The sequence below is a fragment of the Nerophis lumbriciformis genome, linkage group LG37 (genome assembly GCF_033978685.3).
Source record: "Nerophis lumbriciformis linkage group LG37, RoL_Nlum_v2.1, whole genome shotgun sequence".
NCBI classification, from domain to species: Eukaryota; Metazoa; Chordata; class Actinopteri; order Syngnathiformes; family Syngnathidae; genus Nerophis; species Nerophis lumbriciformis.
Genome location: NC_084584.2, coordinates 8905001 through 8918881, shown reverse-complemented (window position 1 = coordinate 8918881; position 13881 = coordinate 8905001). Strand labels below are relative to the sequence as shown.

At 37.0% G+C, this 13881-nt stretch overlaps 1 protein-coding gene across 1 annotated transcript in view; it reads left to right on the top strand.

Moving 5' to 3' along the window:
* The first annotated feature begins 630 nt into the window (after window positions 1-630).
* The window catches only part of aldh9a1b (aldehyde dehydrogenase 9 family, member A1b), a 23522-nt gene continuing 10271 nt past the window's right edge, over window positions 631-13881 (top strand). The window contains exons 1-4 of the mRNA XM_061931192.2: window positions 631-1190; window positions 3636-3781; window positions 9432-9561; window positions 9632-9766. Of these exons, the coding sequence (XP_061787176.2) occupies window positions 1010-1190; window positions 3636-3781; window positions 9432-9561; window positions 9632-9766 (592 nt within the window). The 5' untranslated portion in view covers window positions 631-1009. The remainder of the gene's footprint in view (window positions 1191-3635; window positions 3782-9431; window positions 9562-9631; window positions 9767-13881) is intronic.

The following is a 13881-nucleotide window of genomic DNA, read 5'->3' as shown; positions in this document are numbered from 1 at the left end:
ACCAGCCTGGCATCTTTGTTTTCTACCTGTCAACTGTCAGTTTAGGCTGCTCGCCGGCTCCTCCTCACCACTTCAAGATGGCGGTCAAATTTCTCGCGTCACACCAGCCAATGCTGCGTCTACTTATAACATGTCTATGGACGTAAACTCATAAGGTAGGAAGAATGGAATTCGCAGAGTATTTTTAGCAACTATAAAATAGGGTGGTAAAGTATAACATTTGAAGGAATAACAAAGTCGAATTATTTGTTTTTCATAAAGTTATATTTGGTTTTCTTATTTCCTGGTCATAAAAATATCACCCAATCAGCGGTTACGTTTTGTGTGACGTATGTCATATGTCCCGCCCCCGGTTAAAATATTTGGCTGACGTAAAAACTCATAAGGTAGGAAGAATGGAATTCTGAGAGTATTTTTAGGAACTATAAGATAGGGTGGTGAAATATAACATTTGAAGGACATTGGGTTAAATAACAGAGTCGAATTATTTGTTTTTCATAAAGTTATATTTGGTTTTCTTATTTCCTGGTCATAAAAATATCACCCAATCAGCGGTTACGTTTTGTGTGACGTATGTCATATGTCCCGCCTCCCGGTTAAAATCTGGCTAACGTAAACTCATAAGGTAGAAATAATGGGTATTTTTAGGAACTATAAAATAGGATGGTAAAATATAATATTTATGTAACAGAATAATTTTTTTTTTTGTGTAGTCGCTAAATGAACGTCGGTATAGTCTGTTTACGTACATTTAAAGTTACGGTTGTAAGCTGCCATAAAACCAAAGAACAAGAACGTAAACACAACAACTTGTGTTTCACTGTTTTTTATGTTGCGAGAAGTTGTTACCTGAAAGCCGTGCATGACAAATGATCGATAACAGGAAGTGCAAATACGTCACGTAAAACATGCCCGGTTTTTATTTTTGATAGCGTTAGTTGGAGAAAACGTGTTCCCACCGGGACTGTTTGTGCGCTTTGACAGTAGTTGGGCGCAACTCACAGAGAAAATGCTCCAGACGCTCGCTGGGCTCCTCCTGCGACAGCCCGCAGCTGCTTCACGGTCTGCGGCCGTGCGGAGCCTCTCCTCGGGCACCGTGAACGTCACTGCACCGCTCAACTTCTGGGGAGGAAAAAGGAGGACGAGCAGAGAAAAGGGCAATGGGGAAAACGTATACGAGCCTGCAACAGGTATGTCTGTTTGGTGTACAAAGAAACATACTAGGCTACTTACTAAATGTGCAGTTTGCTGGTGTGCTTTGGAAGGAGGATACATTTTAATTGCAAATTGGCGTGCCAAAGTGTAGACTTTTTGTTTTTTACGAGTGGAAACCAAACACATCTAAACAAGCTCATAAAAACAGGCAAACACATTGTATGTTTGGTATAGAAAAATACATACTACTTACTTAATGTGCAATTTGTTGGTGTGCTTTGGAAGGAGGATGCATTTTAATTGCCAATTGGAGTGCCAAAGTGTGGACTTTTCGTTTTTTATGAGTGGAAACCAAACACATCTAAAAAAGCTCATAAAAACAGGCAAACACATTGTATGTTTGGTATAGACAAATACATACTACTTACTTAATGTGCAATTTGCTGGTGTGCTTTGGAAAGAGGATACATTTTAATCGCCAATTGGCGTGCTAAAGAGTGGACTTTTTGTTTTTTACGAGTGGAAACCAAAAACATCTAAACAAGCTCATAAAAACAGGCAAACATATTGTCTGTTTGGTGCAGGAAAAAACATACTATTTACTTAATGTGCGGTTTGCTGGTGTGCTTTGGAAGGAGGATAAATTCTAATCGCCAATTGGAGTGCCAAAGTGTGGACTTTTCGTTTTTTTACGAGTGGAAACCAAAAACATCTAGACAAGCTCATAAAACACGCAAACACATTTGTGCGTGTTTTACTCTCCCTTATTCATGCGAGTATGTGTGGGATTGACCGGGTGATGATCCAAAATGACACAGGCAAATATTCTACAGACTGGATAAAAAAAAGTGTTTTGCAAGACCCGGTCCAAAGTCCAATGTCAGTGGGACTTTTTTTTTTTTTTTTTTACAAGTTAACTGTTATAAAGTAGAGTGGGTCAAAAAGATTGTGCACATTATGTGAAAGACTGATTATGTCATCCTAAAGGGGATTCTATAAGGACCATTTTGGCATAGTTGTATATAATACAAACAAAATAGTTTTTAAGGCCTTGTGTACTTTTCATGGTCCCTTTAATCTCCATAGTTGTTATATTAGGGAGACTCTAAATCTCAAACCCACCTCAGAAAACACCATAATGACAACATTAAATACAGTAGCGTAGTAGACCTTAGTATTCATTAAGTACACCATAATGACAACATTAAAATACACAAGTGTAGTAGACCTAAGTATTCATTAAGTACCACCATAATGACAACATTTAAATACACAAGTGTAGTAGACCTAAGTATTCATTAAGTACCACAATAATGACAACATTAAAATACACAAGTGTAGTAGACCTAAGTATTCATTAAGTACCACCATAATGACAACATTAAAATACACAAGTGTAGTAGACCTAAGTATTCATTAAGTACCATCATAATGACAACATTAAAATACAGTAGTGTAGTAGACCTAAGTATTCATTAAGTACCACCATAATGACAACATTAAATACAGTAGTGTAGTAGACCTAAGTATTCATTAAGTACCACCATAATGACAACATTAAATACAGTAGTGTAGTAGACCTAAGTATTCATTAAGTACCACCATAATGACAACATTAAATACAGTAGTGTAGTAGACCTAAGTATTCATTAAGTACCACCATAATGACAACATTAAATACAGTAGTGTAGTAGACCTAAGTATTCATTAAGTACCACCATAATGACAACATTAAATACAGTAGTGTAGTAGACCTAAGTATTCATTAAGTACCACCATAATGACAACATTAAATACAGTAGTGTAGTAGACCTAAGTATTCATTAAGTTCCACCATAATGACAACATTAAATACAGTAGTGTAGTAGACCTAAGTATTCATTAAGTACCACCATAATGACCAACATTAAAATACGGTAGCGTAGTTGGACTAAGTATTCATTAAAACAAGGAAGAGGTTTTATTTAACAAGTATATTTAATATTTTTGAACAGTACCACTATGTTTTAATATTTTATATCTGTACCATAGTTTGAGAATCACTGCTCTAAATTATGCATAGGTGTGAATAGTTATCTACTGTATATGTGTCCTGTGATTGGCTGGCTACAAACACAAATACAACGTTAAAACAACATACTTTTGACGACGTTTAATCAAAGTTGGGTTTTGACGTTGATTTGACCATTGAAATTTGGTCATTTCCCAACCAATATTCTACAATACAGACACAACGTTGAAACAACATGCTTTTTGATGAGGTTGATTTAACATTGAAATGTGGTCATTTCCCAACAGATGTGTAAAAAATGAGTTAAGACGCAGAGTTGGGACAAAAACAAGCTGCGTTCACAGACAGTGATATTATAATGTGCTTAAGGGCCATCAGGTTCAATTTAACTGTGGCGGGCCACCACAATTAAATGCATTCATCGTGGAAAGACTGGGAACAAATAAGGATCATTACCATATTTGTGCAGGGCGCGTCCTGTGCAGGCTGGAGCCATGTGGGCCCTCAGACGTGGACCAGGCCGTGGAGGCGGCCAAGACGGCCTTTGGCCCCTGGAGTAAGATGTCTGGGATGGAGAGGGCAAAGGTCATGATAGAAGCGGCACGTATCATCGAGGTGAGCGTCACTCTTCAATTATTGCAACGTCTGTCCTGACGCTTTAAGGAGGACATGAATTGCATCGATGACTTTACTGAGCAGAACTCTTTATAAACACATGACCAAAACATTGGTGAAAAAGCCAAACTGGTCATTTTCCGCCGTACAAACCAGACCAAAACCAACTGGCTAAGTGCACAGAAGGGACTTAGTCACTGATGCGTTTACAGCCACGCAAAAAGTGGGACAACTCCAACACCACACATAATGTGTCATTCCAGGTGGTTACACTATGATTTACCACTCAAATGTGTGCTTATTCCACTGTCATTTATTAAGAATCTTAATTTATAAATATTCATCATGAAATGTTGTTATTATGTTAAAGAAATACTCATAAAAAGATATATTTTACAAGCAGAAAGTTGCAGGAATGTACACATGATCCCATGCTTACATCTCATTGTGCAACATGTGAATGTTTTAATGGGAACTAAATGCGATCTCTGAAAGTCATTTGCTGGACGTACGGACGAGAAACTACAACAAAATTATCAAAAGAGAGAGAGGGCGATGTTACCTTCAAATGCTGTTATTACATGTATGTTAAAGAAATACTAATACATATATATATTTTACAAACAAAGTTGCAGTAATGTACACATGATCCCATGCTTACATCTCATTGTGCAACATGTGAATGTTTTACTGGGAACTAAATGCGATCTCTGAAAGGAAAATAATTTTTCCAAAGCAGGACCCACACCCAGACATACAATACTAGTCCACAGCTCATGAAAAACAATATTTTTTGTTATTGTCATTGTAAATGGGCCAAAACACTTATTAGAAATATTGGAAAACTAGAAAATTTCCTACTATCTGTGACCTGGACCTCTGACCGGGGGTCATCGGAAGCCACCGTGCTTTGAAGATGGTGCCAAGTGTCCAAATCCATGAGTTTTAGGTGTAACTGTACAAAATGAGCTACAGAGCTAGCCTAAAACGTTACCGTGCGCACATTAAAATGCTAACACTTAGCATGTGTGCAAACGATGGCATGCTAACAGTTAGCATGTCTCACATTTCAAGTAACACGACTGTAACGTGTATGGCTGCGGAAATAGACAAAAAAGTGTAAAATTAGATGAAAAAGTTGGCATGCCTAAGTTAGCTTGCTAGCATGCTATCGTTTGCATGCTAACAGTTAACAAGTGTCAGGTACCAAGTTGTATGACTCTGGGGTAAACAGTTTCAAAACTAGCTCAAACAGTTAGCATGCTAATTATAGCATGCTAGCAAGCTAACGTTAGCATTCTATCAGTCAGCATGTGTCACATACCAAGTTATATGACAGTAAATTAAACGGCTGTGTAATTAGAGAAAAAAACAACAAAGTGAGCTAAAAAAGTTAGCATGTTAATGTTAGTATGCTAGCATGCTAACAGTTAACAAGTGTCACATACCAAGTAAGATGACGCTAGGGTAAATGGTTGCAAAATTAACTCAAAAAGCTAGCACTTTAATGTTGGCATGCTAGCATGCTAACGTAAACAGGCTAACAGTTAGCATGTTTCACATTCCAAGTTATAGGATTCTAAGGTTTTATGGCTGCGGAATTAGAGAAAAACAAACATAAAGTGAGCTAAAAAGTTAGCATGTCAATGTTATTATGCTAGCATGCTAACATTAGCATGCAAACAGTTAACAAGTATCACACACCGAATAATATGACGCTAGGGTAAATGGTTGAAAAAATAGCTCAAAAACTAGCACTTTAATATTGGCATGCTAGCATGCTAATGTAAACAGGCTAACAGTTAGCATGTTTCACATTCCAAGTTATATGACTCTAAGGTTTTATGGCTGCGGAATTAGAGAAAAAAAACAAAGTGAGCTAAAAAGTTAGCATGTTAATGTTAGTATGCTAGCATGCTAACATTAGCATGCTAACAGTTAACAAGTATCACATATCCAGTAATATGACACTAGGGTAAATGGTTGCAAAATTAGCTCAAAAAGCTAGCACTTTAATGTTGGCATGCTAGCATGCTAACGTAAACAGGATAACAGTTAGCATGTTTCACATTCCAAGTTATATGACTCTAAGGTTTTATGGCTGCGGAATTAGAGAAAAACAAATATCAAGTGAGCTAAAAAGTTAGCATGTTAATGTTAGTATGCTAGCATGCTAACATTAGCATGCTAACAGTTTGCAAGTATCACATACAGAGTAATATGACGCTCGGGTAAATGGTTGCAAAATTAGCTTAGAAAACTAGTACTTTAATGTTGGCATGCTAACATAAACAGGCTAACAGTTAGCATGTTTCACATTCCAAGTTATATGACTCTAAGGTTTTATGGCTGCGGAATTAGAGAAAAAAACCAAAGTGAGCTAAAAAGTTAGCATGTTAATGTTAGTATGCTAGCATGCTAACATTAGGATGCTAACAGTTAACAAGTATCACACACTGAGTAATATGACGCTAGGGTAAATGGTTGCAAAATTAGCTAAAAAAACTAGTACTTTAATGTTGGCATGCTAACATAAACAGGCTAACAGCTAGCATGTTTCACATTCCAAGTTATATGACTCTAAGGTTTTATGGCTGCGGAATTAGAGAAAAAAAACATAAAGTGAGCTAAAAAGTTAGCATGTTAATGTTAGTATGCTAGCATGCTAACATTAGCATGCTAACAGTTAACAAGTATCACATATCCAGTAATATGACACTAGGGTAAATGGTTGCAAAATTAGCTCAAAAAGCTAGCACTTTAATGTTGGCATGCTAGCATGCTAACGTAAACAGGCTAACAGTTAGCATGTTTCACATTCCAAGTTATATGACTCTAAGGTTTTATGGCTGCGGAATTAGAGAAAAAAAACATAAAGTGAGCTAAAAATGTTAGTATGCTAGCATGCTAATATTAGCATGCTAACAGTTGACAAGTATCACATACCGAGTAATATGACGCTCGGGTAAATGGTTGCAAAATTAGCTCAAAAAGCTAGCACTTTAAAAATTAGCAAAATTAGCTAAAAAAAACTAGTACTTTAATGTTGGCATGCTAACGTAAACAGGCTAACAGTTAACATGTTTCACATTCCAAGTTATATGACTCTAAGGTTTTATGGCTGTGGAATTAGAGAAAAAAAACATAAAGTGAGCTAAAAAGTTAGCATGTTAATGTTAGTATGCTAGCATGCTAACATTAGCATGCTAACAGTTAACAAGTATCACATACCGAGTAATATGACGCTAGGGTAAATGGTTGCAAAATTAGCTCAAAAAGCTAGCACTTTAATGTTGGCATGCTAGCATGCTAACGTAAACAGGTTAACAGTTAGCATGTTTCACATTCCAAGTTATATGACTCTAAGGTTTTATGGCTGCGGAATTAGAGAAAAACAAATATAAAGTGAGCTAAAAAGTTAGCATGTTATTGTTAGTATGCTAGCATGCTAACATTAGCATGCTAACAGTTAACAAGTGTTACACACAGAGTAATATGACACTCGGGTAAATGGTTGCAAAATTAGCTAAAAAAACTAGTACTTTAATGTTGGCATGCTAACATAAACAGGCTAACAGCTAGCATGTTTCACATTCCAAGTTATATGACTCTAAGGTTTTATGGCTGCGGAATTAGAGAAAAAAAACATAAAGTGAGCTAAAAAGTTAGCATGTTAATGTTAGTATGCTAGCATGCTAACATTAGCATGCTAACAGTTAACAAGTATCACATACCGAGTAATATGACGCTAGGGTAAATGGTTGCAAAATTAGCTCAAAAAGCTAGCACTTTAATGTTGGCATGCTAGCATGCTAACGTAGACAGGTTAACAGTTAGCATGTTTCACATTCCAAGTTATATGACTCTAAGGTTTTATGGCTGCGGAATTAGAGAAAAACAAATATGAAGTGAGCTAAAAAGTTAGCATGTTAATGTTAGTATGCTAGCATGCTAACATTAGCATGCTAACAGTTTGCAAGTATCACATATAGAGTAATATGACGCTCGGGTAAATGGTTGCAAAATTAGCTTAGAAAACTAGTACTTTAATGTTGGCATGCTAACATAAACAGGCTAACAGTTAGCATGTTTCACATTCCAAGTTATATGACTCTAAGGTTTTATGGCTGCGGAATTAGAGAAAAAAAACAAAGTGAGCTAAAAAGTTAGCATGTTAATGTTAGTATGCTAGCATGCTAACATTAGGATGCTAACAGTTAACAAGTATCACACACCGAGTAATATGACGCTAAGGTAAATGGTTGCAAAATTAGCTCAAAAACTAGCACTTTAATGTTGGCATGCTAGCATGCTAATGTAAACAGGCTAACAGTTGGCATGTTTCACATTCCAAGTTATATAACTCTCAGGTTTTATGGCTGCGGAATTAGAGAAAAAAACCATAAAGTGAGCTAAAAAGTTAGCATGTTAATGTTAGTATGCTAGCATGCTAACATTAGCATGCTAACAGTTAACAAGTATCACATACCGAGTAATATGACGCTAGGGTAAATGGTTGCAAAATTAGCTCAAAAAGCTAGCACTTTAATGTTGGCATGCTAGCATGCTAACGTAAACAGGCTAACAGTTAGCATGTTTCACATTCCAAGTTATATGACTCTAAGGTTTTATGGCTGCGGAATTAGAGAAAAAAAACATAAAGTGAGCTAAAAAGTTAGCATGTTAATGTTAGTATGCTAGCATGCTAACATTAGCATGCTAACAGTTAACAAGTGTCACATACCGAGTAATATGACGCTAGGGTAAATGGTTGCAAAATTAGCTCATAAAGCTAGCACTTTAATGTTGGCATGCTAGCATGCTTACGTAAACAGGCTAACAGTTAGCATGTTTCACATTCCAAGTTATATGACTCTAAGGTTTTATGGCTGCGGAATTAGAGAAAAACAAATATAAAGTGAGCTAAAAAGTTAGCATGTTAATGTTAGTATGCTAGCATGCTAACATTAGCATGCTAACAGTTAACAAGTATCACATACCGAGTAATATGACGATCGGGTAAATGGTTGCAAAATTAGCTAAAAAAACTAGTACTTTAATGTTGGCATGCTAACATAAACAGGCTAACAGCTAGCATGTTTCACATTCCAAGTTATATGACTCTAAGGTTTTATGGCTGCGGAATTAGAGAAAAAAAACATAAAGTGAGCTAAAAAGTTAGCATGTTAATGTTAGTATGCTAGCATGCTAACATTAGCATGCTAACAGTTAACAAGTATCATATACCGAGTAATATGACGCTAGGGTAAATGGTTGCAAAATTAACTCAAAAAGCTAGCACTTTAATGTTGGCATGCTAACGTAAACAGGCTAACAGTTAGCATGTTTCACATTCCAAGTTATATGACTCTAAAGTTTTATGGCGGAAATGTTGCCATGCTAATGTTAGCATACTAGCATGCTAACGTTAAGAAGCTATGGGTAAGAAGACATACCAAAATGCAGTATTTGTTGGTGTAGACGTAGAAAGTAGCAGAAAATGTAGCATAAAACGTGAGCATCCTAAAATAAGAGACACTAGCAAAAAAAAGGTTGGCATGCTAACAGTCTCACAAGTATGGTATCATGGAAATGACTAAGTTATCATCACAATATGTGTGTGCTTTGTTGACTGGTTTTGCACGCACAGAACAGGAGAGAGGACATCGCCCGTATGGAAGTGGTCAACAACGGGAAGTCCATCACAGAGGCCCGCCTGGACGTGGACTCTGGCAGACTGTGTGTGGAGTACTATGCTGGACTGGCCTGCGGTCTGGCTGGTGGGTGCACGCGTGTGACACCTTCACATCATATTGGAAGAATATCAGTTGTTTTTTTTTACCTGTGCAGGTCAGCATGTGCAGTTGCCAGGTGGATCGTTCGCGTACACGCGCAGGGAACCTCTGGGGGTGTGCGTCGGCATCGGGGCTTGGAATTACCCCTTCCAGATCGCCGCCTGGAAGTCAGCCCCGGCGCTGGCGTGCGGTACGGTGACACTGGCCAGAAAAAAAACAAAGAAAACTGGAAGGGGGGGAAACACAACACCCTAATCAGCGATAGGTCATAAAAACATAAAGAATGTTTCTCACCCATGTGGTTCCTGTGGATGTGAACACATTATTGTAGTGACTAAATAAAATAGTGACTGAAACAGACAAAGTAATGTCTGAATAATGTCAATAACTAGATGAACCATCTGTGGCTGTGAAGTGAACACTAGTAAGGTTGTAAATGCTGCATAGATTAGGCTCACCCATGTGGTTCCTGTGGATGTGAACACAATTACTGTAGTGACTAAATAACATAGTGACTGAAACAGACAAAGTAATGTGTAAATAATGTCAATAACTAGATGAACTATCTGTGGCTGTGAAGTGAACACTAGTAAGGTTGTAAATACTGTACAGAGTAGGCTCACCCATGTGGTTCCTGTGGATGTGAACACAAGTTGTAATTACTGTAGTGACTAAATAACATAGTGACTGAAACAGACAAAGTAATGTGTAAATAATGTCAATAACTAGATGAACTATCTGTGGCTGTGAAGTGAACACTAGTAAGGTTGTAAATACTGTACAGAGTAGGCTCACCCATGTGGTTCCTGTGGATGTGAACACAAGTTGTAATTACTGTAGTGACTAAATAACATAGTGACTGAAAGACAAAATAACGTGTAAATAATGTCAATAAGTAGATTAACCATCTGTGGCTGTGAAGTGAACACTAGTAAGGTTGTAAATACTGTATAGAGTAGGCTAACCCATGTGGTTCCTGTGGATGTGAACACAAGTTGTAATTACTGTAATGACTAAATAACATAGTGACTGAAACAGACAAAAGTAATGTGTAAATAATGTCCATAACTAGATGAACCATCTATGGTAGTGAAGTGAACACTAGTAAGGTTGTAAATACTGTATAGAGTAGACTCACCCATGTGGTTCCTGTGGATGTGAACACAATTACTGTAATGACTAAATAACAAAGTGACTGAAACAAACAAAGTAATGTGTGAATAATGTCAATAACTAGATGAACTATCTGTGGCTGTGAAGTGAACACTAGTAAGGTTGTAAATACTGTATAGAGTAGGCTAACCCATGTGGTTCCTGTGGATGTGAACACAAGTTGTAATTACTGTAGTGACTAAATAACATAGTGACTGAAACAGACAAAGTAATGTGTAAATAATGTCAATAACTAGATGAACTATCTGTGGCTGTGAAGTGAACACTAGTAATGTTGTAAATACTGTACAGAGTAGGCTCCCCCATATGGTTCCTGTGGATGTGAACACAAGTTGTAATTACTGTAGTGACTAAATAACATAGTGACTGAAACAAACAAAGTAATGTGTAAATAATGTCAATAACTAGATGAACTATCTGTGGCTGTGAAGTGAACACTAGTAAGGTTGTAAATACTGTATAGAGTAGGCTCACCCATGTGGTTCCTGTGGATGTGAACACAAGTTGTAATTACTGTAGTGACTAAATAACATAGTGACTGAAAGACAAAATAATGTGTAAATAATGTCAATAAGTAGATGAACCATCTGTGGCTGTGAAGTGAACACTAGTAAGGTTGTAAATACTGTATAGAGTAGGCTAACCCATGTGGTTCCTGTGGATGTGAACACAATTACTGTAGTGACTAAATAACATAGTGACTGAAACAAACAAAGTAATGTGTAAATAATGTCAATAACTAGATGAACTATCTGTGGCTGTGAAGTGAACACTAGTAAGGTTGTAAATACTGTACAGAGTAGGCTAACCCATGTGGTTCCTGTGGATGTGAACACAAGTTGTAATTACTGTAATGACTAAATAACATAGTGACTGAAACAGACAAAGTAACGTGTGAATAATGTCAATAACTAGATGAACTATCTGTGGCTGTGAAGTGAACACTAGCAAGGTTGTAAATACTGTACAGGGTAGGCTCACCCATGTGGTTCCTGTGGATGTGAACACAATTACTGTAATGACTAAATAACAAAGTGACTGAAACAGACAAAGTAATGTCTGAATAATGTAAATAACTAGATAAACTATCTGTGGCTGTGAAGTGAACACTAGTAAGGTTGTAAATACTCTATGGAGTAGGCTCACCCATGTGGTTCCTGTGGATGTGAACACAAGTTGTAATTACTGTAGTGACTAAATAACATAGTGACTGAAACAAAGTAATGTGTGAATAATGTCAATAACTAGATGAACTATCTGTGGCTGTGAAGTGAACACTAGTAAGGTTGTAAATACTGTATAGAGTAGGCTAACCCATGTGGTTCCTGTGGATGTGAACTCAATTACTGTAGTGACTAAATAACATAGTGACTGAAACGGACAAAGTAATGTGTGAATAATGTCAATAACTAGATTAACTATCTGTGGCTGTGAAGTGAACACTAGTAAGGTTGTAAATACTGTTTAGAGTAGGCTAACCCATGTGGTTCCTGTGGATGTGAACACAATTACTGTAGTGACTAAATAACATGTGACTGAAACAGACAAAGTAATGTGTGAATAATGTCAATAACTAGATTAACTATCTGTGGCTGTGAAGTGAACACTAGTAAGGTTGTAAATACTGTATAGAGTAGGCTAACCCATGTGGTTCCTGTGGATGTGAACACAAGTTGTAATTACTGTAATGACTAAATAACATAGTGACTGAAACAGACAAAAGTAATGTGTAAATAATGTCCATAACTAGATGAACCATCTGTGGTAGTGAAGTGAACACTAGTAAGGTTGTAAATACTGTATAGAGTAGGCTCACCCATGTGGTTCCTGTGGATGTGGACACAAGTTGTAATTACTGTAGTGATTAAATAACATAGTGACTGAAAGACAAAATAATGTGTAAATAATGTCAATAACTAGATTAACCATCTGTGGCTGTGAAGTGAACACTAGTAAGGTTGTAAATACTGTACAGAGTAGGCTCACCCATGTGGTTCCTGTGGATGTGAACACAATTACTGTAGTGACTAAATAACATAGTGACTGAAACAGACAAAGTAATGTGTGAATAATGTCAATAACTAGATAAACTATCTGTGGCTGTGAAGTGAACACTAGTAAGGTTGTAAATACTGTATAGAGTAGGCTAACCCATGTGGTTCCTGTGGATGTGAACACAAGTTGTAATTACTGTAGTGACTAAATAACACAGTGACTGAAACAAAGTAATGTGTGAATAATGTCAATAACTAGATGAACTATCTGTGGCTGTGAAGTGAACACTAGTAAGGTTGTAAACACTGTATAGAGTAGGCTAACCCATGTGGTTCCTGTGGATGTGAACTCAATTACTGTAGTGACTAAATAACACAGTGACTGAAACAGACAAAGTAACATGTGAATAATGTCAATAACTAGATGAACTATCTGTGGCTGTGAAGTGAACACTAGTAAGGTTGTAAACACTGTATAGAGTAGGCTCACCCATGTGGTTCCTGTGGATGTGAACACATGTTGTAATTACTGTAGTGACTAAATAACATAGTGACTGAAAGACAAAATAATGTATAAATAATGTCAATAAGTAGATGAACCATCTGTGGCTGTGAAGTGAACACTAGTAAGGCTGTTAATACTGTATAGAGTAGGCTCACCCATGTGGTTCCTGTGGATGTGAACACAAGTTGTAATTACTATAGTGACTGAAACAGACAAAGTAATGTGTAAATAATGTCAATAAGTAGATGAACCATCTGTGGCTGTGAAGTGAACACTAGTAAGGTTGTAAATACTGTATAGAGTAGGCTCACCCATGTGGTTCCTGTGGATGCGAACAGAAGTTGTAATTACTGTAGTGACTAAATAACATAGTGATGTTTTGAAATGCATCATGTGCTTGCCCGGCCTGTCTGTCAAATTTCAAAAGCCCCCTGAGCCAAAAGTTTGCCCAAAGACTGATCGAACACAAGCCCAAGGTTTCTGAGGCTGCTTTGAACAGATACACCCAGAGCACCAAGGGAGTTCTTGATCAGGGATCATCTTTTTATCGGGAGAAATAATCAGAGTTTCCGTTTTGTCATAATTTATCTGGAGGGAATTTGAGGACAACCAGAATTTGATACCGGATACACA